The 27,850-nt window shown below is 43.3% G+C and overlaps 1 protein-coding gene across 4 annotated transcripts in view; it reads left to right on the top strand.

Moving 5' to 3' along the window:
- The window catches only part of LOC137656751 (bridge-like lipid transfer protein family member 3B), a 153,150-nt gene that overhangs the window by 48,499 nt on the left and 76,801 nt on the right, over window positions 1–27,850 (top strand). For 3 of the 4 annotated variants that reach the window (XM_068391006.1, XM_068391005.1, XM_068391004.1), the window contains 2 exons: window positions 14,786–14,933; window positions 16,716–16,911. In XM_068391006.1, the coding sequence (XP_068247107.1) occupies window positions 14,786–14,933; window positions 16,716–16,911 (344 nt within the window). Of the gene's footprint in view, window positions 1–2,433; window positions 5,305–14,785; window positions 14,934–16,715; window positions 16,912–27,850 lie in introns of those variants that run through there. The other variant, XM_068391007.1, reaches the window with a different exon arrangement.

Below are 27,850 nucleotides of genomic sequence, written 5' to 3'. Positions count from 1 at the left end.
GTAGTTAAGGTGCTCGTGGTATGATAAACTATATTTCTTATAGACAGTAAGTGAGTTATCTCAAGTTTACGTATGTAGTTAAGGTGCTCGTGGTATCATCATCATCATTATCATTAATTACTAAGCTACAACCCTAGTTGGAAAAGCAGAATGCTATAAGGCTAGGGGCTCCTACAGGGAAAATAGCCCAGTGAGGAAAAGAAACAAGGAAGAAAAAAATATTTTAAGAATAATAAAATAAATATCCTATGTAAACTATAAAAACTTTAACAAAACACGAGGAAGAGAAATTAGATAGAATAGTGTGCCCGAGTGTACCCTCAAGCAAGAGAACTCTAACCCAAGATAGTGGAAGACCATGTTACAGAGGCTATGGCACTACCCAAGACTTGAGAACAATGGTTTAATTTTGGAGTGTCCTTCTCCTAGAAGAGCTGCTTACCATAGTTAAAGAGTCTCTTCTACCCTTACTAACAGGAAAGTAGCCACTGAACAATTACAGTGCAGTAGTTAACCCCTTTGGTGAAGAGGAATTGTTTGGTAATCTCAGTGTTGTAAGGTGTATGAGGACAGAGGAGAATCTGTAAAAAATATGCCAGACTATTCGGTGTATGTGTAGGCAAAGGGAAAGTGAACCGTAACCAGAGAGAAGGATCCAATGTAGTACTGTCTGGCCAGTCAAAGGACCCCATAACTCTCTAGCAGTAGTATCTTAACGGGTGGCTGGTGGCCTGGCCAACCTACTAAACTATTTTACTTATAGACATTTTATGAAAAGTTGTCCCTAGTTTACACAGTGAGTGAGTTAGACAGTGAGTGAGTTATCTCAAGTTTACGTATGTAGTTAAGGTGCTCTTAGTACGATAAACTGTTTTACTTAGAGATAGGAAGTGAGAAGTTGTGCCAAGTTTACGTATGTAGTTATCGTTACTTATCAGGGTCAAACAAGCATCAACATATAATGACTTCAGTCAATTACAGAAATTACTAATTACCAGATTCGTTTAAGAGAACTGAAGACCCTTTCTCTACGTAAAGAAATTAATTGCGTTGTGTTACAGAGACAAAAGGACATACTATATTCTATTGAGCTTTTTCTCCCCAATTATTACTTACTAGTTTCATATGAAGTTCTTGCCGAGTTCGGATTACAATAGGCACGGGTAAACCACGATACCACATATATATATTTAATTTTACCCAGTCACCAGTGGCGGATTAACCATAAGGCAAACTAGGCACATGCCTTAGGGCCACAAAAAAATCCAGGCCATTTCTGGTAGTCCAAAAACATTTTGATTATGACTAAGAGAAAAATGTTACCTGTCAGTTATCGGTAATTAGCCATGTTGTGAAAGGTCTGAAGTTGTTTACTACGTTTTAAGTGCTTTGGCTGTAAAACAATAAAATTCTTAAGTTTCGTAATCATCAGAACAACAGATATTTCTTTTGACGTTGTTTACATATTCTACATGTATGTCCTTGTCCGTGTGTACTGTTGGTGGCAGAAACTCATAGAGGACCGTGAACGGTTATGGCCCATCATGAGTGACTCAGAGTGCTGACAGGTTTATTTCTGCTTAAATAGTTAATTTTTGCTTCGAATTTTTGTTCGACACATGTTTTTGCCAAACGATTCATCGAAACTTTTTGCTCATATTTTTGTTGTACAGTAGTAGTGTTCCTCATTGTTCTATTAATATTTTCTCAATTTTCTCACGTTATGTTCCATCATATGTAAATCAGTGAAAAGTTTCTTTCTACCTAGATCTGATCGAGGTAGAAAGAAACTTTTCACTGAATGAATGATCTAATAGATCATTCATTCTGGCTTCGAGGTTTTACTCGAGACATGTTTTTGTCAAGTGATTCATGGATACTTTTGCTTATATTTCTGTTACAGAATTGTCCCTCGCTGTTCTATTAACGTTTTCTCATTTGTTTAGACACAGTATATTCAATTACATATAAAATAAGAGTTTTAAGGATTTTTTTTATTTCTTTATTTTTAACGACCAAGAACCAGTTTATCAGTCTGTCTGTGGGCTATGTATGTTGGGTTCACTGTGTTTTAATCATCATTTGCCAGATCTCCTGCTTAGAGGTAAGAACACGTGTGTTTTATATTACTACTTGTGTTTAAAAGATCTGATGATAAAAGTAAATACTCCTCGAAATGTAACATTATGAAAATCAAAGATGCTAGCTCAAGGACTACTATACAATCAAGGTTTTCAATCTGCTTGATTTGGTGACATTCCCTCGGGTCATTCATTTACATTGTTGTATATCTTGACACACACACACACCCACCTCACGTATAGTCAGACTAGTGACTATAGAAAGTGTCCCTGCTCCAATTTGAAAATAATTCATTCAAATTAGTTAATATATAAAATCTCGACAAAAAAAAAATGTTTTTCCTTTTTTCAGGCTTTCTTCACGGGACTTCACCATGTCAATGTCAAAACCGAAAGGTGGTTGGGAAAGAGCTCAGGAATCAAAAAAGAAAAAGCAAATGGAAGATCTGTTGGCGAAAACACACAAATTAACTTCTTATTTTCAAGTTGTAGACAAAGATGTTGGAAGCAGCAGTGGTAACTTAGATGACCAATCTCCTATTTCTCCTCCATCAGACACTGTCCAAAGCAAAGTTATTGTTGATGATGATAAAGAATCTACAGCCACAAAAGAAGTTCAGAGTTCAGTTTCGAATGAAGCTGTACCAAATGATGTTGGGCTTTTCGGTAATATAACAGAGAATTTACGTGAAGTATGCATCAGCATGGGCACTGACCATTTTCGAAATTTGGCAAATGATTATCCAAAAACAAAACGAGAATATTCTGGAGTGAACCGCTTCCTTAATCCTAGTGCCTTCACACGAGTTTTACCAAATGGAGAGGTAGTCAGTCGTGACTGGCTTGTTTATTCTCCAGCCAAGACTTGTGTTTTCTGTTTCCCATGCATTTTGTTCTCATCAGATAGAAGTATAAAGCTATGTACCTCTGGTGATAATGACTGGAAGAATATAACTCAGAATTTGAAATCTCATGAAACAAGCACCAAACATATTGACTCAGTTCTCACTTTTGCTCATCGCTCTGCTGCTGCTGGTCGAATTGATGCAGAGTTGCACAAAAATATGATTGAGCAGCATAAATACTGGAAAAATGTGCTTACACGTTGTGTTGCAACAATCGCCTTTCTTTGTGAGAGAGGCCTACCACTTCGTGGCAGTAATGAAATTATTGGGTCTGGTGACAATGGCAATTATTTGGGAATATTGGAGTTGATTAGTCAATTTGATCCTTTTCTATCTCAGCATATTCGTCAACATGCCAACCGCGGATGTGGGCATTCATCTTACCTCTCAAAAACAATTTGTGAAGAACTTGTCACGCTGATGGGACATAAAGTGCTTGATGTGATCAAACAGGAGATTTTGAAGTCGAGGTACTTCTCTATTTCAGTGGACTCTACACCAGATATTACTCATACTGACCAGCTGACAATCATTATTCGTCATGTCAATATGACAAATTATGAACCAGTGGAGCGTTTTCTCACATTCATCCCAATTTCCAGTCACACAGGTCAGAATCTTGCTGATACTCTACTTCAGTACTTATCAGAGCAGAACATTGATTTCACTCATTGCCGTGGACAGACATATGACAATGCTAGTAATATGTCCGGTAAATACATTGATATGCAGCAAATCTTGAAAAACAAGAACAGTTTGGTGGATTATATTCCATGTGCAGGCCACTCACTAAATCTTCTTGGTCAATCTGCGGTGGATTGCTGTGTTGAAGCTGTTTCATACTTTGGGTTTTTGCAGCGTTTGTACACATTCTTTGTAGCATCTACACGTCGATGGAGGATTCTGCTAATCCACACAGAACAGAAACCTCATTGTCTTATTCCTAAACACCTATCAGATACCCGATGGTCTGCTAGGGCTGATGCCACTGAGGCTGTATTCCAAGGATATCAGCAGTTCCACAGTGCTCTTGAGGAAATTGCAGCTGATGACAGTCAGAATAGGGATACTCGAAATCAGGCAAACGCTTTGGCAAAGCATATGGATACCATAGAAGTATCCTTCATGTGTGAACTTTGGAATGACATTCTGCAGCGCTTCAACCAATGCAGCAAGTTGCTGCAAAGTGCTACCATTGAACTAACTACTGCTATTGGTCTTTTGAAGAGTCTGGCTCAATTCATAAGTGATTGCAGAGAGAAATTTGACATTTATGAGCAGAAAGCTTCTGACCGTTGTGGAAACAGCTCTTATAAGTATGAAAGTGCAACACGCCAAATACCTGAACGCAAGAAGCATGTTAGTGAGGGGAGTGCTGCAGATGCTATGGAAAGTATGACAGGAAAGCAGAAATTTAAAGTTAACACTTTTAATGTCATCATCGATCAACTGAACAGTGCTTTGAAAAAACACATTGAAGCATATTCAACCATGCAGCAGCGGTTTGGTGTTCTGACTGAGTTTGAATCAATGTCTGATGATGATATTGTGGCTGCAATTGAAAGACTTGTTGGTGTGTATGGAAGTGATCTTTCCTCTGACTTCTCTTCAGAATTCTGTCAGTTTATCTGTTGGTATAAGGAACAGACAAAGAAGAAATGTAGCAAAGAAGCGTCAACAGGTATTGCTCAACATATGTTCAAATTAATGCACAAAACTGGAATTTCAACTGCATTTCCAAACACTGAAGTGGCTTTGCGAATTTACTTGTCACTGATGGCTACTAATTGCTCTGGTGAACGGTCATTTTCCCAGCTTACTCGAATTAAGGATGTAAAGCGATCCACAATGAGTCAGCACCGCCTTGGTGTGTTGGCACTTCTGTGCATTGAAAAAGATTTGCTATCCGAAACTGACTTCAGTTCTATGATTGATGAGTTTGCTACTGTCAAAGCAAGAAAAGTGAAAATTTAATGTATACAAAAACACATGTATGTAGTAGTACCTTACCTTAACCCTTTTACCCCCAAAGGACGTACTGGTACGTTTCACAAAAGCCATCCCTTTACCCCCATGGACGTACCGGTACGTCCTTGCAAAAAAATGGCATAAAAATCTTTTTTTTTTTCATATTTTTGATAATTTTTTGAGAAAATTCAGGCATTTTCAAAGAGAATGAGACCAACCTGACCTCTCTATGACAAAAATTAAGCCTGTTAGAGCAATTTAAAAAAAGTATACTGCAAAATGTGATGGGATAAAAATAACCCCTTGGGGGTTAAGGGTTGGAAATTTTCAAATAGCCCGGGGGTAAAAGGGTTAACATATGTAAAATTGATAAGGTTTTGTTTATAAATAAATGTTTACTAATGGATATTTGATATTATTGTACAATAATATAAATTTTATCATTAGTTCAGGCCATATTTTAAAAAATCTTGAAATTTGCCTTAGGGCCACAAGAGCCTTAATCCGCCACTGCCAGTCACGGAATCCCACGCGCAGATATGCATATCCCTAGCGATTTATCCCATTCAAGGTAATTAAATATTATAAGATACTCATCCAAACTTCGGTTGACTAATTCATCCACTTCATTAAATGCTGGGAAGGAACGGCATCGTTAATCAAAGTGAAATCCTCCTCACTCTGATTAAGTTCTCCAAAAACCACACTACATACGTTGAGAAGTGACAGGCAGCAACTGTCCCGACTTACCTCTGCTGCCTCTGTCGTAAAAATAATGCGTTCGCTCTCTCTCCCAAAGTCACGACTTGCGCTTCGTTCGCTCACGACAAAAGAAACAACAAAACGAACGAAACCAACTATTCAACGCAAACCGAACGAAACTATCAAACAACTTACATCGCATTGTTAACCACTTATACAACTATGCACAAGACAATATTCCTTGGTAACAATGTATATTACAATTAAATATAAACAAAACCTTCATTTGTACAGAAACCTGCACATTTCCACTTAACGCAATGTAATATAAGGGAACATTTTCCATATCCATGAACATAGATATCCAATAACCACTGATTTTCCATGTCGTTATTGTAAGTAACGACAGTAGTGAAGGTGCTCTTGGTATGGTAATTTATTACTTACAGATAGTAAGTGGGAAGTTGTCCCAAGTTTACGTATGTAGTTAAGGTGCTCTTGGTATGATAAACTATTTTACTTATAGATATGAGTATCGTATTTGTACACTGTGGAAGAATATATTACGTAGATATTCATTTAATGACCTTCCAGAATTATGACTAGCTCATTTCTTTTTTCATAAAGTTGGCTAGACTCCATATTCCTTAAATAAGTTATATTATGTTTGTTCCGTAACCGAAATACAAACCACGCTATTTACAAAGGGTATTACTTTTAGCGCAGCTGAAATGACGAGCCAATAGTTTTTAACGAGGGTTAATTACCCCCGCGCTAGTTAGCGGGGGATGGGGAAGGGTAGCTTGCTACCCCTCCCCCCTCCACACACCGGTGACTTGCTTCACTTCACTTTTGGCTCGGCGGTGATCAGACGTGTCTGTTCATCGCCTTCGTGACAGCCTTTAATTTTCTTCTTTTTCTTTTCAGCTTGTGTGATTGGTTGGAAGTTGACCTTCAGTTATTTTCTTTTATTTAATATGCGTACATGCCCTGGAGTTGCCGGCCGTCCTTGTGGGACTTTCATGTCGGACGTTATTACGGATCCTCACACCCTCTGCCCTCAATGTCGGGGCCGACAGTGCGACCAGGATAACATGTGCCGTGAGTGCAGGGAGTGGTCTGCCTCCCAGTGGGAGAGGTTTGGCCGTCGGCGTAAGAAGAAGTCCAAGAGAGACCATTCTCCTCCGGGGTTAGCCTTGAAGGAGGAAGGTTCTCGGGACTCTTCTTCCGCCGCCCAAACCTCCTCCGAAGCTCCCCCTCGTCCGCCTCCTAAGGAGAGTCGTCCGAGTGGGAGCGCAGGCCCTTGTTCTGTTTCCCTACCTTCGGTGGGGGGAGAGGGCGTCGCCTCCCATAGCGAGGCGGTTCCCCCTCCTTCTCCGGGGGAGGTTATTGATAATAATGCCTTATCCAGTGATGATCTTTTACAGATTTGGTCGTCCCTGGGGCTTAAGGGCTTGCCCTCCAGGGTCGCTCTTATTGACCTTGTCTCGTTGGGGGCCGCTGTTAAACAGTCGCCGGTGGTAGCGGAGGTAGACCCTCTGTCTATTGTCGACGTCGTGGTGACAGAGGCCTCCGACGTGGCTGGGCCTTCCGACGCAGGTGCTGTTGCTGGTGATGGTGCTCTAGGCTCTCCTCCTCCTTCCGTGCATCCTTCGAAGGGGGAAGTGAGTCCTTCGGTCTCGACTGCTGCCCAGCTTCCTTCTGAGGGAAGTGTTTTGACGGAGACTCCCCTTCGGAGGACCGATGGTCCCGACGATCTCCCCCGAGGCCGCCTCCGCCGTAAGGCTCACCGCCCTCTACGCCACAAGGGCCTCCCTTCCCCTTACAGGGGGACTAAGAGGCGCCTTTTTGGGTCTTCGTCCTCCGGGGGGGACTCTCCTCGTCAGCCTCAACCGACTGCTCCGCCCTCCTTGAACCTCTCTGCAGACCGCTCACCATCTCCTGCCGGATCTTTGCCTTCTGGAGAACTCGTCACCCGACGGGCAACGGTCCCTTCGGGGCTAAGGGATTCTTCCCTTACGCGAGCAGGGCTAGCGCACAAGCGCTCTCCTGCTCGCCAGCGATCTCCTGCTCGCCAGCGATCTCCTGCTCGTCGACGATCTCCTGCTCGCCAAGACTCTCCTGCTCGGCGACGCTCACCTGGTCGTCGGCTCTCTCCTGATGTTCGCCCCCCTCGCCAGCGCTCTCCTGCTCGTCAGCTCTCTTCCGAGCGTCAGCGCTCATTTGAGGACCATCGCCCTGCGGTCTCTGACCACTCTTTAGTTCCTGCTGAACTCCCTGCTCACCATCCACCTGGTCCTGTGGCTACGCAACATCGTGCTGCGCGTGTGTCAGAAACACATGTTCGCCAACGCGCCAGCGATCTTCCCGTTCCTGCTCGTGAACGCGCCGCACCACCTGTCCTCTCACAGGACACGCGTCGACCTTCTGCTCGCCAGCGATCACCAGCTCGCCAGCGATCACCTACACATGCTGCTCGCCATCGCACGACCCTGCATGATCGCCCGCTTACGCATGCTGCTCCTCATCGCACTACCCTGAACGATCGCCCTCCTGCGGATGCTGATCACCATCGCACCCTTTCACGCGATCATTCACCTGCGCATGCTGCTCGCCATCGCACAACCCTGCACGATCGCCCGCTTACGCATGCTGCTCCTCATCGCACAACCCTGAACGATCGCCCTCCTGCGGATGCTGATCACCATCGCACCCTTTCACGCGATCATTCACCTGCGCATGCTGCTCGCCATCGCACAACCCTGCACGATCGCCCGCTTACGCATGCTGCTCCTCATCGCACAACCCTGAACGATCGCCCTCCTGCGGATGCTGATCACCATCGCACCCTTTCACGCGATCATTCACCTGCGCATGCTGCTCCTCATCGCACAGCCCTGAACGACCGCCCTCTTGCGGATGCTGATCACCATCGCACCCTATCACGCGATCATTCACCTACACATGCTGCTCGCCATCGCTTACCATCACGCGGTCATTATCGCCAGCGATCTTCTTCACCTACGCGGCAGCACGATCCCTCGCCGTCGCGCCATCGCTTGCGTTCGTCGCCTCGGACACGTGTTCATTTACCTGCCCACCCTCACGCCCACTCGCCTGCGCGCCCGCGCGATCGCTCGCCTGCGCGCCCGCGCGATCACCCGGGCGACCATTCGCCTTTGCGCGACCGTTCGCCCTCGCGCGACCATAGTTCGTGGCGAATTCCACAGCCGGTGGTAGCAGCAGGGACGCGTGCTCCTAGACGGCACTCGGGATCACCTCCATCCATGCACAGGTTGGTATTGCAGGACGAAGACAGGTCAGTACAGCATTCTTCCCCACCTTCTTTTCAGGCAGGTACCGTCGTGTCCACTCCAAAGGATCGCCCGATCCCTTTCACCTTAGCGAGGATTTCGGACTCTGTGTCCTTTGAGCAGCAGACTTGGTTTGGTCCGCTGGCACGGGCGTTAGTGAGGGTTATGAAACCAGCACTCGCCGGCCAGGGTAACAAACCAGCGGCTGTCTCTCCTACGCTGAAGAGAAAGAGAGGAGTGGACTTCGTGGTGACTTCCCCCAGGGCGAAGTTGGTTCCCAAGAGGTCGGTCTCGAGGGTCCCCTCTCCTGCACGAGTACTCTCTCCTTCTCCCGTGGACGAGGCCTTTCCGTCCTCAGGTGAGTCCAGTGGGGCGGTAGTCTTCCCCTCGGCACCAGGGGGGGGAGACTTCGCTTCAGGCAGGAGAATCGTCTCGTGAGGAAGGGGCCCCTCGAACCTCGTTGTTGGGATCCTGTATCCCTCCCAGGAGGGAACCCAAGGATTCCAAGACCATCCCTAAATCCTCTGCAAGGATTCGTCAGGAACCCACGACTACCCAGGGGAATGTCCACGTATCACCCCAGGAAGAGATTCCTGGGGCAGGAGACTTAGCTGCCAGCCCGCAGGGAGGAGAACAGCAAGAGTCCGAACATGCCTTCTGGCAGGTCCTAAGCCTGATAAGGCAACTTAACAGTCTTACGGATCCAGTCATCCCCCCCCGTGAAGGCAAAGACACGATTCTGGATGAAGTGTTTGACGTTCGGAAGGCCCCTAAGACCAGTGCAGCTCTGCCCTGGTCTCGGGGGCTGAAGAGTGCCAGAGCTAGGGCCAATGCTCAGCTCGCACTTCTTGCCTCCTCCAGTCGTTCCACTGCCGGGAACAAACTCATCCCTCCTCCTCGCCTTCAGCAGAGGAGGTATTTCGAGATCCTGGGTGAGCACAACCTCGCTCTTCCTCTCCATCACTCTGTGGAGGAGCTGGCGAAGGGAGTTCCCTTGGAGAAACTCTCTGCCCGGCAGGTGTCGTTCTCGGCGGCAGAGATCCTTAACCACGAGAAGGTCGCTAATTGTGCCATGCAGGCCACTTAGTGGCTGGACTTCTGGTTAGGATCTCTGGGCATCCTATTGCGATCGGAGGACTTGTCCAAGGAGACCAATAGGAAGGCCCTAGAGACCTCCTTGCTCTCGGGCACCCGCTCCATCGAGTTTTTGGCGCACCAGGTTACCACCCTGTGGGCCAACTCGGTGTTGAAGCGTCGCGATGCTGTGTCCGAGAGATTCCATCCGAAGGTCCCCGCCGTAGATGTGTGTAGGCTCCGACATGCCTCCCTCCTGGGGGAGAGCCTGTTTGAGCCTCAAGACTTGGAGCGAACGGCTGAGAGGTGGAGGAAATCCAGCACGGACTCCCTCCTCCACAGGGCCCTTACAACTCGGCCCTATAAGCCTCCAGCCCCGCCACAACAGCAGCAACAGCCTCGTAAGGCTCCCAAACAGGCACCAGCAGCTAAGAAAGTGGTGTCTAAGCCCCAGCCCTTTCCAGCCAAGGTCAAGAGGGGCGGTAAGTCCTCCAGGGGAGGCAAGACTTCTAGGGGTGGCGGCCGCGGCCGCAAGCCCTAGGGGTGGCAGTCCCCCTGCGTGTCCACCTGTGGGGGGATGCCTTCATTGTTGCGTCCGCAGGTGGCAACATCACGGGGCCGATGCTTGGACGGTCTCTGTGATCGGCCAAGGTTATCGCGTCCCGTTCACGTCATCTCAACCTCCCCTGACAGCGAATCCAGTGTCGTTGAGCTCCTATGCCATGGGATCGGCAAAGGGGCTGGCCCTTCAGGCCGAAGTCGAGACCATGTTCGAGAAGGGTGCTCTCCAGGAGGTCGTGGACGGCTCTCCAGGCTTCTTCAGTCGACTCTTTCTTATAAAGAAGGCTACTGGAGGCTGGAGACCCGTCATCGATCTCTCGGCTCTGAACAGGTTTGTCAAACAAACCCGGTTCAGCATGGAGACAGCAGACACGGTCAGACTTGCGGTGAGACCACAAGACTTCATGTGTACACTGGATCTAAAGGATGCGTACTTCCAGATCCCAATCCATCCGTCTTCCAGGAAGTACCTGAGATTCTGCCTAGACAACAAGATCTACCAGTTCAAGGTGCTGTGTTTCGGTCTCTCCACAGCTCCTCAGGTGTTCATCAGAGTGTTCACCCTGATTTCGACTTGGGCGCACAGGAACGGCATTCGTCTCCTTCGTTACCTAGACGATTGGCTGATCCTAGCAGACTCGGAGTCGACCCTTCTTCGACACCGAGACAGGCTTCTAGATCTTTGCCAGGATCTGGGGATCGCGGTAAACCTCGAGAAGTCCTCTCTGCAGCCGTCCCAACGACTGGTTTATCTAGGCATGCTAATAGACACCAATCTCCACAAAGCCTTTCCATCAGACGACCGGATAGCAAGGCTGAGGAGGGTGGCGGAACCTTTCCTCAGGCGAAAAGAACTCCCCGCCCAATCGTGGTTGCGTCTCTTAGGCCACCTATCCTCCCTGGCCCGTCTGGTTCCAAACAGCCGCCTCAGGATGAGATCCCTTCAATGGAGGCTCAAGTCCCGGTGGAATCAAGGATCCGATTCCCCGGACATTCTGATCCCAATGGGGTCTCTGGAACAGACGGACTTGCGGTGGTGGCTGGCCGACGAGAACCTGCGAAAGGGAGTGAGTCTTCTCGTCCTCCCCCCGGAATTGACTCTGTTTTCGGACGCGTCAAAAGAAGGGTGGGGGGCGCACGTTCTGAACCAGAGGGCCTCAGGCCTTTGGTCAGAATCAGAAAAGTGCCTACACATCAACCTGCTAGAATTGAAGGCCGTCTTTCTGGCCCTTCAACAGTTCCAACGGTTCCTGGCGGGTCACTCCGTGGTGGTGATGAGCGACAACACCACGGTAGTGGCTTATATCAACAAGCAGGGAGGCACTTTTTTGCAACAGCAATCCCATCTTGCAGTAGAGACTCTGAGGTGGACCGAAACCCACTCGATAACACTATCAGCTCGCTTCATTCCTGGCAAGAGGAATGTGCTCGCCGACAGTCTGAGCAGGGCTTCGCAGATAGTGAGTACCGAGTGGTCTTTGGATCCTCAGATAGCCAACAAAGTCCTGACTTTGTGGGGTTCCCCGACGGTGGACTTGTTCGCGACAGCCTTGAACTTCAAGCTGCCCCTGTACTGCTCACCAGTCCCGGACCCCAAGGCACTCTGGCAAGATGCTTTCCAGCAACGGTGGGACAACATCGACGTGTACGCCTTCCCACCATTCTGTCTGATGAGAAGGGTGCTCAACAGGACCAGACTATCGGTCAACTGTTCCATGACTCTAGTAGCTCCCCTATGGCATCACGCGGAATGGTTTCCGGACCTTCTGCAACTCCTGACGGAACTCCCAAGGGAGCTTCCTCCACGACACGAGCTTCTCAGACAACCCCACTCCGGTGTCCCTCACAGGGCCGTAGCCTCGCTTCGGCTTCACGCCTGGAGACTATCCAGCGTCTCCTCGCGGAGAGAGGCTTTTCGCAACAGGTTGCGGAGAGAATGTCTCGGCACCTGCGAAGGTCCTCTGAGGGAGTCTACCAAGCGAAGTGGAGAGTCTTTTGTGGTTGGTGTCGTGGAAGGGGTATCTCTCCACTCGATGCCACTATTCCAGCAATAGCGGACTTCCTTGTGTATCTGCGAGAAGAAATGCGCCTTTCTGTCTCGGCAGTGAAAGGCTATCGCTCAGCCTTAAGCTTGGCCTTCAGATTGAAGGGCGTGGATATTTCTTCATCGCTAGAACTCTCTTTACTCATACGTAGCTATGAGGTTACCTGCCCCCAGTCGGAAGTGAGACCCCCTCCTTGGAACGTGGTTCGAGTCCTCAGGTCTCTCAAGAGACCTCCCTTCGAGCCATTACGCCAGGCCTCCGATCGCCACCTGTCTTGGAAGACGGCTTTCCTACTCGCCTTGGCCTCGGCCAAGCGAGTTAGTGAACTTCATGGTCTCTCGTACGACATCGCCCATTCAAGGGGATGGGGGGAGGTAACGTTCAGGTTCGTCCCTGAGTTTGTGGCCAAGACTCAGAATCCTGGAGTGCCGGATCCTCGGTTCGACTCTTTCAGGATCGCGAGTCTCCGTTCTGTAACAAACGACCCAGACCAGCTGCTACTATGCCCAGTGAGGTGTCTGAGGTACTACTTGAAGAGAACGGCTGCAGTCCATCCTCATGTGCGAGCTTTGTTTGTGAGCACAGGCAGGACAAAGAGGAGGGTCACCAGGAACACCATCTCTGCTTGGATTCGAAGGGTTATCCACCATGCCCTGAATCCTGACCCTCCTCCGTCACGTCGCCCTCGGGCCCACGATGTCAGGGGTATTGCTACATCCCTGGCCTTCAAGAGAAACTTCTCTGTGACGCAGGTACTTCAAGCTGGGGTCTGGAAGCGTCAAACGACCTTCACAGCCCACTACCTGCAAGACGTGACCCACAGGAGCCTCGATACGTTCTCTATCGGCCCTGTGGTGGCTGCACAACAGCTGGTCTAACCTCAGGCTCCTTTTTGGACAAGTAGCAGTAGGTTGAGGGCGTTGTTACCCGGTCTTAGTCTGTGTGAATGAAAGAGTATGTCTGACCCTTACTTCTTTCTTCATTCTCCCCTCTCTTGGGGAAGCAGCATCCTGGTCCTCGCATAGCTGACCTCGACCTCTGCAGGTAACCCATGCTTCTTTGTGCTCCTAGTATTAAGCTTAATACTGTTGCGTCTCCCATACCCTGACGAGGTGGTATGGGGAACGTCCTATCCTAGAATTCCTATCTGAAGGTCTCAAGGTCAACTTCATAGGACGAGTCACACTCTCCTCACACTACTTATGTAGGCCACTCGTTCCTAGCGATGCTAGGAACCTGTGAGGTACAGGGGCTCCCTCTCTCTAGTGCTGCTCACTGAGGGATCGAGCCCCCGGGCAAGCCGAAGTCAGTAAGGCTGGGGACTTTCCACCCTTCCTAAGGGGTAAGTCACCCTTTGTAAATAGCGTGGTTTGTATTTCGGTTACGGAACAAATGACAAATTCGAAGATAATTTGTATTTTTCCTAACCATACAAACCTTAGCTATTTACACATATGTGCCCGCCATCCCTGACCCCCAAGTCAAGTCCTACCTCTAAGTGAAGTGAAGCAAGTCACCGGTGTGTGGAGGGGGGAGGGGTAGCAAGCTACCCTTCCCCACCCCCCGCTAACTAGCGCGGGGGTAATTAACCCTCGTTAAAAACTATTGGCTCGTCATTTCAGCTGCGCTAAAAGTAATACCCTTTGTAAATAGCTAAGGTTTGTATGGTTAGGAAAAATACAAATTATCTTCGAATTTGTCATTTTTCTCTGGAAAAGTTTAGAGTCTGCATCATACAACATTGGCTGGAAACATGACCAGGATGAATTAAATAGATGGGTAGGTGAATGGAGTGAAGAAAGTTCTGGGTGACAGGAGGATAGATGCGAGATAGCCAAAAGAGCTTGTTAGAAATAGGAATGAATGGCGGACGATTGTGACGCAGTTCTGATATGTCCTGCTGCTTCTTCCGGTTACCTTGGTAACCGCTGAGGTATGAGGTAGCAGCAGTAGGGGATTCAGCATATGAAACTTCATTGTGGTGGATAACAAGGGAAGTTGGTATGTGGCACCCTAGCAGTACCACCCGAACTCAGGTGAATCCTTATTGCTATAGAAAAATAACCTAATAGTATTATACATTTTTACATGGGTTGTTAAATATAATGTAATGTAATGAATTTTCATTTCCACAGGTACACTGACTGCACACTCTCTCAGTGGGCACAGACCACCTTGACAGAATTCAAAACCATACTCCTAGATGTTTTAAACTTTAGTCGGTCATCACACACGCCCTTGGCTCGTGCACCTCCTCACATTTCTCAAGAAAGTCAACAGCAGGTTAGAATGTTTACCTTTGGCTATAATTAGCTTTTTTTTAAAGATCCTAAACACACAGAGTCGGGGACACAAAGAGTTGCACTGAGATAAGGAGAGCGTCGAGATGATATCACGACGCGACCAGAGAACTTACTGAGGGTCGAGACCCAAGCTAGCACGCGGCCTGACTCGGGATTAGCCTCAGGGCACGTATCCTTCCGCCTGAGGTAGTCCTCACAGAAAACGGAAGTAGGGTAAACTACACAAAACTCTGGTCAGAGGAGAGGAGATTCCAGGTACTCCTAAGAAAGTAGTTCTCGGTAAGTATGTTAGGAAAAATACAAATTACTTAGAATTTGTGATTTTGTTTACGTATCTATAGTATACGTACATTACTTTCATGTTGGATTTTTTAACATTTAACTGGGCTCCACAAGGGACTAGAAGAGTTGGAAGACCCAGGCCTACATGACTGAGAACTATGAAGTGTGAAGTGGGAGATGAATGGAGAAGCATTGACTTAACCCTTTAACCCCCAGGCTATTTGGAAATTTCCAACCCTTAACCCCCAGGGGGTTATTTTTTTCCCAGCACATTTTGCAGTATATTTTTTTTAAATTGGTCTAACAGCCTTAATTTTTGTCATAGAGAGGTCAGATTGGTCTCATTCTCTTGGAAAATGCCTGAATTTTTTCAAATAATGATAAAAAATATGAAAGAAAAATTTTTATAGCATTTTTTTGCAAGGACGTACCGGTACGTACATGGGGGTAAAGGGATGGCTTTTGTGAAACGTTTCAGTACGTCCTTTGGGGGTAAAAGGGTTAAAAGCTCAAGATAGAGACGACTGGCAAAATGTAACCGAGGCCCTTTGTGTTAATAGGCGTAGGAGAAGATGATGATGATGTAAAACCAGTTTTCATATATGTTAAAGACTCTATTACTCATAATTTTGTAATCCTGGTGTCTAGTTGTCGAAAAAAAAGTAAAACAGGTGTTAGATAATAATCAATATCAATTTATGGGGAGGTACTTTTTTCCCAAGAACTTCTCCAAGATTGCCCAAGAATGATGAAATAGTTATTTGTTAAACCTCTTTCTAAATAATTTTCGTACAGCTATTTGAGAGTTGAGCTCGACTCTTTTGGCTGGTTAATCTCACCTCTTTTAATAATAATAATGATTTAATGTCATTTATTCATTCCAAGGTTTGAGTGAAGATTTCTGATTCCTGTTTCAATTTAGTTTTATTTACATAAAGGAAAAGAGGAAAATGAAATATTTTAAGAAGAGTAACAACAATATCTCCTTTATAACCTATAAAAAACTTAACAAAACAAGAGGAAGAGAAATAAGATAGAAAATATAAAGATAAATACCCAGGCTATTTAGATATATTAACCCTTTCACCCCTAAAGGACGTACTGGTACGTTTCACAAAACTCATCCCTTTACCCCCATGGACGTACTGGTACGTCCTTGCAAAAAACTGCTTTGTTCCGTAACCGAAATACAAACCACCTTGCAAAAAAATACTATTTAAAATTTTTTTTGCATATTTTTGATGATTTTATGAGAAACTACAGGCATTTTCCAAAAGAATGAGACCAACCTGACCTCTGTATGACAAAAATTAAGCCTGTTAGAGCAATTTAAAAAAAAATATAAAGCAAAATGTGCTCGAAATTTAACCTTATGGTGGGGGTAAAAGGGTTAATAGTTTAGTGGTACTATACGGTATTAGTTGTAAGTATGTAGAACTATTATTCTGTTTCTGAATAGATCACTGTTATATGCTTCTAGAGCTCCACTGGACGCATGGGCCCAGGGTCTGCCGATGCGAGCGCCGCAATGCACGGAGGGAGTCCTCACAAAGGCTTCGTTGCGAACCAGCTACGTAAACTGATGTCGTCCTGCTGCGTTTTGCGTATCAACGATTTTTGTGTATATCGCGTATCTACCTCAAAGCGGAAACAAGCTCCTAAAGAATTTGTCTCAGGTAAATAATTTGGTTTAGTTTTTGTAGTTTTCTCTCACTGTAGCCTTTAGTGTTTGCCTGTTTTATTCTAGTTTATTTATCACTGAATTAATAATTTTCTTCACGTAATTCAAATTAGATGTTTTGATGGCAAATCCATTACTGTTACCAAAGGAAGAGAGGTTAATGATTTCAGTTAACAACGAGGACAGAAATAAAAAAAAATTTATGATGAATACTGTATTGAATTATTCGTCTGATGGTAATAAATCTATGGTGATATTTGAGTAGGTCATAGCTGTGAGTATATTTTTAATCCCCATTCTTTACAAAGAAATAGAATTTTATTTTTTTACCTATCCAGTTCCAATAAAGACTGCAGAGCTATGTACATACATCTTGCATAGTGTTCAATGTTTTCCTGGAACCTAGGATAAATTTTGTGTATTTTTTTTTTGGGGGGGGGGGTGTGCGGGGGGCTGGTTAATGTGCTGTGGTCTCAAAGGACTTTTCCGTAAAAGAATAGAACATAGTTACTTCACTTTAAGGGCTGCTTATCTGGTCCTGTACAGCAGGGGAACCCTACTCTCTACAGGACCTCCACGGTTGTTTAATGATGTTCATTCGGGAGCATTTAACATTTCACAATGCGTATTGTTCGCTTACTGTTTGATGATCACTGTCAAAAGGCTCGCAGAATAAGAAGGTCTTCAGTTTCCTCGTGAAACCCTTAATATCTTCAATCATTTGGATGTCTCGTGTAATTCAAATTCTAATTTTAGCATTAATTCTAATTTTATTTTAAAACATCTTATTTTACATGAAGTATAAAAAGGTAACCAACTTAAACTAATTAATATCACCGATTATCAATCCAATAAAATTAACAATAAATGTCTTGATTAATCACTGTAAAAACGAATAAATATACAGTAATTAAACCTAACTATATGTATCATAAAGACAAATTTCTATTTTGTCATAATACTGAAAGATTTTCACTCCTTGTCCCTTTTAACGAGAGAATACTTTGACGTGCTCTAAACTTGTGACGGACAAGAATTGCCAATGTGGTAACGTACCTGACCGGTGAACGCTAGACTGGGGTTTTGAGTCCCGCTCAAACTCGTTAGTTTCTTTGGTTGCTGCAACCTCACCAACCTTGTTAGCTAAGAATGGGGTTTTTAGGGGAGCCTATAGGTCTATCTGCTGAGTCATCAGCAGCCATTGCCTATCCCTCCTTGGTCCTAGCTTGGGTGGATAGGGGGCTTTGCCGCTGATCATATGTGTATATGGTCAGTCTCAAGGGCATTGTCCTGCTCGATAGGGCAATGTCGCTGTTCCTTGCCCCTGCCATTCATGAGCGGCCTTTAAGCCTTTATACTGGGAAATTATTTTGTTCCTCGATTTAACTCAAAATTCCGCTCATAACTTTTTCTATAACTTAATATTCAACCTCCTTCAAGTTTTATTAACTGTCCCCCACCTAGTTGTCCAACCTCTTTAATATTTTATTGTTTAGGGTTTTTGGGAAGTGATACCATCACTGGAATTGGATCTATAAGGATTAGGCTTATCAAGGATTATGGTAGCCCAGTATCTCTGTTGCGATGTCACTAACAAAGAATTTTGATAAATAGAATAGGTAACGGAGAGGGTAACTGAAATAGATTATGCAAGAGGCATAGAAGAAGACAGAGAAGGTAAACTAAATGAAAATAAAATATTAATTAAAATAAGAGTGAAGATAATTCTTCACACCTTTAGGATAAAGCGAGGAAGAGGAAGGGAGAACGGTTAGAGTAAGCAAAAGATGATGCGGGTTGATTACATAAATGCATGAAAAGAAAGTGTGAAGAGAAAAGATTAGAGTTAAGGGTGAAGATGATTCTTTACAGTAATTTGGAGATACGATAGTATTCAGGGGAACAGATTGGAGTCCCGTATTTCAAAATGTCTTTTCAGATGAATTGTGGGTAAATGTTGATGAAAACGAGCTTCCAAAAAGAAGCAAATTTGGAGATAAGATAGTATTTAGGAAAACAAATTGGAGTCCTTTATTTCAAGATGTATTTCAAGATGAATTGTGGGTAAATATTGGTAAAAAATGAGCTTCCAGAGAGAAGTAAAATAGATGGCAGGTGAGTATAGAAATAAAAAATGCTTTTATTATAATTCTGCTTATGTTTATTTTCTGTTTTGTCACATAATCTCTTAAGCTCTACTCTGTAATACTTTAAATTGATTAAACTTAAGGTCAAGAGTGACAGTAAACATATAACACATTTTGATATATAGATGGGGTAATAGAGAGTAACTTCCTAAACCTATTTATCTTTTATTATTGATGGATATCACTGGTGGAGAAAGTCAATGTATGATAGAATTAAAGTGTTGTGAAAGTTACTTCCATTGTGTGATCATTTCAGTCTTGTTTTTGCAACTGTTTACCCCTTGTTTTGCCTGTCTATACTTTACTGACATTATCTTGAGTATTTTTTTCTTTATTTATCCCTTGTTTTGCCTTTCTATACTTTACTGACATTATCTTGAGTGTTGCCTCCTTTATTTACCCCCTGTTTTACCTGTCTATACTGTTTTGACATTATCTTGAGTGTTGCCTCGTTTATTTAACCCTTGTTTCGCCTGTCTATACTGTTTTGACATTATCTTGAGTGTTGCCTCGTTTATTTAACCCTTGTTTCGCCTGTCTATACTGTACTGATGTTATCTTGATCGTTTCTTTCTTTATTTACCCCTTGTTTTGCCTGTCAATACTGTTCTGATATTATCTTGAGTATTGCGTCCTTTATTTACCCCCTTGTTTTGCCTCTCAATACTGTTCTGACATTATCTTGAGTGTTGCGTCCTTTATTTACCCCTTGTTTTGCCTGTGTATAGAACTGACATTATCTTGAGTATTGCCTCCTTTATTTACCCCCTGTTTTACCTGTCTATACTGTTTTGACATTATCTTGAGTGTTGCCTCGTTTATTTAACCCTTGTTTCGCCTGTCTATACTGTTTTGACATTATCTTGAGTGTTGCCTCGTTTATTTAACCCTTGTTTCGCCTGTCTATACTGTACTGATGTTATCTTGATCGTTTCTTTCTTTATTTACCCCTTGTTTTGCCTGTCAATACTGTTCTGATATTATCTTGAGTATTGCGTCCTTTATTTATCCCCTTGTTTTGCCTCTCAATACTGTTCTGACATTATCTTGAGTGTTGCGTCCTTTATTTACCCCTTGTTTTGCCTGTGTATAGAACTGACATTATCTTGAGTATTGCGTCCTTTATTTACCCCTTGTTTTGCCTGTCAATACTGTTCTGACATTATCTTGAGTGTTGCGTTCTTTATTACCCCTTGTTTTGCCTGTCAATACTGTACTGACATTATCTTGAGTATTGCGTCCTTTATTTACCCCTTGTTTTGCCTGTCAATACTGTACTGACATTATCTTGAGTATTGCGTTCTTTATTACCCCTTGTTTTGCCTGTCAATACTGTACTGACATTATCTTGAGTATTGCCTCCTTTATTTACCCCTTGTTTTGCCTGTCTGTATTGAACTGACGTTATCTGGAGTGTTGCTTCCTTTATTTACCCCTTGTTTTGCCTGTCAATACTGTGCTGACATTATCTTGAGTATTGGCTCCTTTATTTACCCCTTGTTTTGCCTGTCTGTATTGAACTGACGTTATCTGGAGTGTTGCTTCCTTTATTTACCCCTTGTTTTGCCTGTCAATACTGTACTGACATTATCTTGAGTATTGCCTCCTTTATTTACCCCTTGTTTTGCCTGTGTGTATTGAACTGACGTTATCTGGAGTGTTGCTTCCTTTATTTACCCCTTGTTTTGCCTGTCAATACTGTGCTGACATTATCTTGAGTATTGCCTCCTTTATTTACCCCTTGTTTTGCCTGTCTGTATTGAACTGACATTATCTTGAGCATTGCCTCCTTTATTTACCCCTTGTTTTGGCTGTCTATACTGTACTGACATTATCTTGAGCATTGCCTCCTTTATTTACCCCTTGTTTTGCCTGTCAATACTGTACTGACATTATCTTGAGTATTGCGTTCTTTATTACCCCTTGTTTTGCCTGTCTATACTGTACTGACATTATCTTGAGTATTGCCTCCTTTATTTACCCCTTGTTTTGCCTGTGTGTATTGAACTGACGTTATCTGGAGTGTTGCTTCCTTTATTTACCCCTTGTTTTGCCTGTCAATACTGTGCTGACATTATCTTGAGTATTGGCTCCTTTATTTACCCCTTGTTTTGCCTGTCTGTATTGAACTGACGTTATCTGGAGTGTTGCTTCCTTTATTTACCCCTTGTTTTGCCTGTCAATACTGTACTGACATTATCTTGAGTATTGCCTCCTTTATTTACCCCTTGTTTTGCCTGTGTGTATTGAACTGACGTTATCTGGAGTGTTGCTTCCTTTATTTACCCCTTGTTTTGCCTGTCAATACTGTGCTGACATTATCTTGAGTATTGCCTCCTTTATTTACCCCTTGTTTTGCCTGTCTGTATTGAACTGACATTATCTTGAGCATTGCCTCCTTTATTTACCCCTTGTTTTGCCTGTCAATACTGTACTGACATTATCTTGAGTATTGCGTTCTTTATTACCCCTTGTTTTGCCTGTCTATACTGTACTGACATTATCTTGAGTATTGCCTCCTTTATTTACCCCTTGTTTTGCCTGTGTGTATTGAACTGACGTTATCTGGAGTGTTGCTTCCTTTATTTACCCCTTGTTTTGCCTGTCAATACTGTGCTGACATTATCTTGAGTATTGCCTCCTTTATTTACCCCTTGTTTTGCCTGTCTGTATTGAACTGACGTTATCTTGAGCATTGCCTCCTTTATTTACCCCTGGTTTTGCCTGTCTGTATTGAACTGACGTTATCTTTAGTATTGCATCCTTTATTTACCCCTTGTTTTGCCTGTCTATACTGTTTTGACATTATCTTGAGCATTGCCTCCTTTATTTACCCCGGGTTTTGCCTGTCTGTATTGAACTGACATTATCTTGAGCATTGCCTCCTTTATTTACCCCTTGTTTTGCCTGTCAATACTGTTCTGACATTATCTTGAGTGTTGCCTCCTTTATTTACCTCTTGTTTTGCCTGTCTATACTGTACTGACATTATCTTGAGTATTGCCTCCTTTATTTAACCCTTGTTTTGCCTGTCAATACTGTTCTGACATTATCTTGAGTATTGCCTCCTTTATTTACCCCTTGTTTTGCCTGTCAATACTGTTCTGACATTATCTTGAGTATTGCCTCCTTTATTTACCCCTTGTTTTGCCTGTCATTACTGTTCTGACATTATCTTGAGCATTGCCTCCTTTATTTACCCTTTGTTTTGCCTGTCTGTATTGAACTGCCATTATCTTGATCGTTTCTTTCTTTATTTACCCCTTGTTTTACATGTCTATACAGTTCTGACATTATCTTGAGTATTGCCCCCTTTATTTACCCCTTGTTTTGTCTGTCAATACTGTGCTGACATTATCTTGAGCATTGCCTCCTTTATTTACCCCTTGTTTTGTCTGTCAATACTGTGCTGACATTATCTTGAGCATTCCGTCCTTTATTTACCCCTTGTTTTACCTGTCAATACTGTTCTGACATTATCTTGAGTATTCCGTCCTTTATTTACCCCTTGTTTTGCCTGTCAATACTGTTCTGACATTATCTTGAGTGTTGCCTCCTTTATTTAACCCTTGTTTTGCCTGTCTTTACTGTTCTGACATAATCTTGAGCATTGCCTCCTTTATTTACCCCTTGTTTTGTCTGTCAATACTGTGCTGACATTATCTTGAGCATTGCCTCCTTTATTTACCCCTTGTTTTGTCTGTCAATACTGTGCTGACATTATCTTGAGCATTGCCTCCTTTATTCACCCCTTGTTTTGTCTGTCTATACTGTACTGACATTATCTTGAGTATTGCGTCCTTTATTACCCCTTGTTTTGCCTGTCTGTATTGAACTGACATCTTGAGTATTGCATCCTTCATTACCCCTTGTTTTGCCTGTCTGTATTGAACTGACGTTATCTGGAGTGTTGCCTCGTTTATTTACCCCTTGTTTTACCTGTCTATGCTGTTTTGACATTATCTTGAGTGTTGCGTTCTTTATTACCCCCTTGTTTTGCCTGTCAATACTGTTCTGACATTATCTTGAGTGTTGCGTCCTTTATTTACCCCTTGTTTTGCCTGTCAATACTCTTCTGACATTATCTTGAGCATTGCCTCTTTTATTTACCCCTTTTGCCTGTCTATACTGTACTGACATTATCTTGAGTGTTGCCACCTTTATTTTTTATAGTTTTCAGAGATATTTACCCTTGTTTTGTCAGTCGAATCTGATAATTTGATCTTGTGTGAAAATGTGAGGTGTGTCAAAGAAATAAAAATGATGCAATATGTTTTTAGTGCATGACAAGAGTAATTCTGTCTTTGTATTTTTTTATATCTAGATTTTCCGTTTTTTGTACTAACTTTTACAGAATGGAACCAGGCTTAATCAATCAGATAGTAAGGAATAGTAGAAGTTGCTCATCTAATTTGTGGATTTTATTTTTTAATTTTCATCCCTAGGAAGCTAAGGACTGTTACATAACCCAAGTTTAATGTAATAAACTTTTTTTATTGATGTTTACCTTTTCTAGAAGGTTCCCTTTTTGTTTTTGTTTCTTTGTTGATGTCGGCTACCCCCCAAAATTGGGGGAAGTGCCTTGGTATATATATATCTTTTCTAGACTTGGAAAGTAGCGTTTATGCTTTGAAAAAACTTTCCTTTGTATGTTTTAATGAAAACAAGAAAAATGACTGAGTAACAATAGCATTGATGGTGTTAGGATGATGTACCGTATTCTTAAACCTTTTACCCCCAAAGGACGTACTGGTACGTTTCACAAAAGCCATCCCTTTACCCCCATGGACGTACCGGTACCTCCTTGCAAGAAACTGCTATTTAAATTTTTTTTCATATTTTTTATAATTATTTGAGAAACTTCAGGCATTTTCCAAGAGAATGAGACCAACCTGACCTTTCTATGACAAAAATTAAGGCTGTTAGAGCAATTTAGAAAAAATATACTGCAAAATGTGCTGGGGAAAAAATAACCCCCTGGGGGTTAAGGGTTGGAAATTTCCAAATAGCCTGGTGGTAAAAGGGTTAAGTTCCATACTTCAGAATTTATCAGTTAGCTTTAGTATGTTGACTATTGAACACTTATTCTATGTAATTCTTTGAAAACAATTTCACTGTATTGCATGTAATCGTCACTATTTATTTTTGATACTGTAGTATTTGAGTTTCGTTACTATGTTCATCTGTTTTTTTAATTTTTGTTTTCCTATAGTTTTAACACATAAATGCATATTTTCTAATTGAAATATTTCTTATTCCTTCATTTTTTAAAGCTGGGCAACCCAAGAAACATCGGAAAAAGTCAGGTATTCGCCAGTTATTTGTAGATATAGCCTATGTCAGATTGACTGTCTGGCATGATAGTTTAGTAGTGCCTCCGGGAAATGTACCAATGTCTTAGCTGTTCGAGATTGCTAAGGTTAGCAATGTGTGGTGCCTGGCAGCATAGGTTCATTGTAGTTTACGTTAATCTTGAAGCACACGTGTAAAGGCCGATTCGCACGACCCGTTTTCTTTCCGTCAAAATGTTGTACATTCACACGAGGCGTTCCGTAACCGTTTACCAGCGCGCGGTTTTCATTGTATACTTAGAATCTGTCACGTGAACACCGAGTAAATTACGATAATTTTGACACTATAAGATGTTGGTTGATAACTGTTTTGATAAAATAAGTTATGCAACTTCATTATACTTTATGCACAGCCAAGAATATTAGAATTATGATAAATTCACCTGTTTTATTTAATGCCTCTCCAATCATTTTCCATATCTTTTATTTATGTAAATTATTTCTTGTTTGCCATGTCAAATATCTCCTCATACCCTTGAAAAGGTTCAATTAACCTCTCATACATGGTGTAAACAACAAAATAACTAATTTCTATGAGTCTATACTATGAAGAAAAGTCGGGGTTGTAGGCCACAAAACGAACGGGTACGATACAGGTCCTCATTCACACAAAACATCATCCACCCGTTGGTTGTGACGGATGGCTAACGGCCGTCAAACCGGACGAGGTTTCTTGGAAAGAAAGCAGGGCCGACTCGTACGGCTGAAGTCCGAGGGCTGCCGTCTGCCTAACGGGTCGTGTGAACAGTTGCATTTGAATACACGTAAGAAAGCTAGACGCCGGTTAACCGACGGCCAGCCTGTCGGAAAGAAAACGGGTCGTGTGAATCGGCCTTAATTGTCATGATTCAAGTGGCATGTGTTATCTGTTTCTTCATTATCATATACTGTTATCATTTTCATTATTGATGTCGTGAATACCAGTTTATATTAAACCTCTTGTTGTCATGTTCCACTACGGCAACGTTGTAAGGATAGAATTTTAACGGTGATTTACAAAGTTTTGAGGATTTTAGCTTTGTTGTAAACTAAATCCTGGCAATGTGCCCTGCCCAGTTCCATTTGAGCTTGCTAATGGTTTCAAGGATATCCATTGCTTTAGTTTTTTGACGTATCCATTTAGCTGTTTTTCTATCCTTCCATGTTAGATTTAGCATAATTCTCTCATGTGCCCGCTGCATTGTTCGTAATTTAAGGGAAAGCTTTTTTGTTAGATTCCAAGTTTCGGCCCCATAGGTGACAGTAAACTAAATATTTTTTATTCAAATTAGTGTCCATACATGAAAATGCCTCTGATTTTATGATATACTACCTGAGTGGCATAGTGTTGACCAGGAATAGTCATCAGTAAAAGGAGGAAGCCTTAAATCAATATAATCAATAGCTCCTGGATGTTGAAAGCGGATATGTGTCTAGTGGCAGGCTTAGTATAAAGTAACATCAGCTATCAGCTTACAGTTGAACAGCGTACATTGTACAATATTCCTCCTCTTCAAACAAAAGAAAACAAGAAATGCATAAATCAAAGGAGATATGATTAATCACAATGAGATTACTCAAAATTTATGTGGACCTCGCATTGTTCTATTAACCAAGATGGCATGTTCTCCTTATGGCTTTATTTTTTAGGGATAAAAGCTTCTTTTAATGGTACAAAACTTTAAAAATTGGTGAAATATGTCACCGCTAAATTTTACCTTTTTGGTTTTTGGTTTTACGATACTGTACAAGTATTTGGACTTAATTCTTTTCAATGTTTAAATGCAGTTAATTCTTCTTTATTTCAGCACTATTAGGCATTTCTATCACCTAAGATGCTTGTCTCTTTGCACTTATTTATTAATAGGTTCAGGACCTAGGTGTTCATCATAATATTTGGGTCATTTTGTGACAGTCTTGCCTTTTTGATAACTTATTTTAGCATGTGGCCATTTTAGCATGTGGTCGTTCTTTAAAACGTTTCTAGGAAAATTGCCTGCAGGGTGAATTCCCACTGGGAAACTTGCCCGGGGGGGGGCAAATTCCCACTGTGAAACTTGCCCGTTAGGCAAATTCCCGCTGTGAAACTTGCCTGTGGGGCAAATTCACACTACAAAACTTGCCAGTGGAGCAAATTTCCACTGCGAAAATTGCCTGTGGGGCAAATTCACACTACGAAATTTGCCAGTGGAGCAAATTTCCTCTGCGAAAATTGCCTGTGGGGCAAATTCACACTACGAAACTTGCCAGTGGAGCAAATTCCCACTGCAAAAATTGCCTGTGGGGCAAATTCCCACTACGAAACTTGCCAGTGGAGCAAATTTCCACTGTGAAGATTGCCTGTGGGGCAAATTTCCACTACGAAACTTGCCAGTGGAGCAAATTCCCACTGCAAAAATTGCCTGTGGGGCAAATTCCCACTACGAAACTTGCCAGTGGAGCAAATTTCCACTGCGAAGATTGCCTGTGGGGCAAATTCCCACTACGAAACTTGCCAGTGGAGCTAATTCCCACTGCAAAAATTGCCTGTGGGGCAAATTCCCACTACGAAACTTGCCAGTGGAGCAAATTCCCACTGCAAAAATTGCCTGTGGGGCAAATTCCCACTACGAAACTTGCCAGTGGAGCAAATTCCCACTACGAAACTTGCCAGTGGAGTAAGCAGTGGAGTAAATTCCCACTGCAAAAATTGCCTGTGGGGCAAATTCCCACTACAAAACTTGCCAGTGGAGCAAATTCCCACTGCAAAAATTGCCTGTGGGGCAAATTTCCACTGCGAAAATTGCCTGTGGGGCAAATTCCCACTACGAAACTTGCCAGTGGAGCAAATTTCCACTGCGAAGATTGCCTGTGGGGCAAATTCCCACTACGAAACTTGCCAGTGGAGCAAATTTCCACTGTGAAGATTGCCTGTGGGGCAAATTCCCACTATGAACTTGCCAGTGGAGCAAATTCCCACTGCAAAAATTGCCTGTGGGGCAAATTCCCACTACGAAACTTGCCAGTGGAGCAAATTCCCACTACGAAACTTGCCAGTGGAGTAAGCAGTGGAGTAAATTCCCACGGCAAAAATTACCTGTGGGGCAAATTCCCACTGCGAAACTTGCCAGTGGAGCAAATTCCCACTGCAAAAATTGCCTGTGGGGCAAATTCCCACTACAAAACTTGCCAGTGGAGCAAATTCCCACTGCAAAAATTGCCTGTGGGGCAAATTTCCACTGCGAAAATTGCCTGTGGGGCAAATTCCCACTACGAAACTTGCCAGTGGAGCAAATTTCCACTGCGAAGATTGCCTGTGGGGCAAATTCCCACTACGAAACTTGCCAGTGGAGCAAATTTCCACTGTGAAGATTGCCTGTGGGGCAAATTCCCACTATGAACTTGCCAGTGGAGCAAATTCCCACTGCAAAAATTGCCTGTGGGGCAAATTCCCACTACGAAACTTGCCAGTGGAGCA

The sequence above is a fragment of the Palaemon carinicauda genome, chromosome 17 (genome assembly GCF_036898095.1).
Source record: "Palaemon carinicauda isolate YSFRI2023 chromosome 17, ASM3689809v2, whole genome shotgun sequence".
NCBI classification, from domain to species: Eukaryota; Metazoa; Arthropoda; class Malacostraca; order Decapoda; family Palaemonidae; genus Palaemon; species Palaemon carinicauda.
Note: the sequence above shows the minus strand (reverse complement) of the source record. Positions and strands in the feature narration are given on the sequence as shown.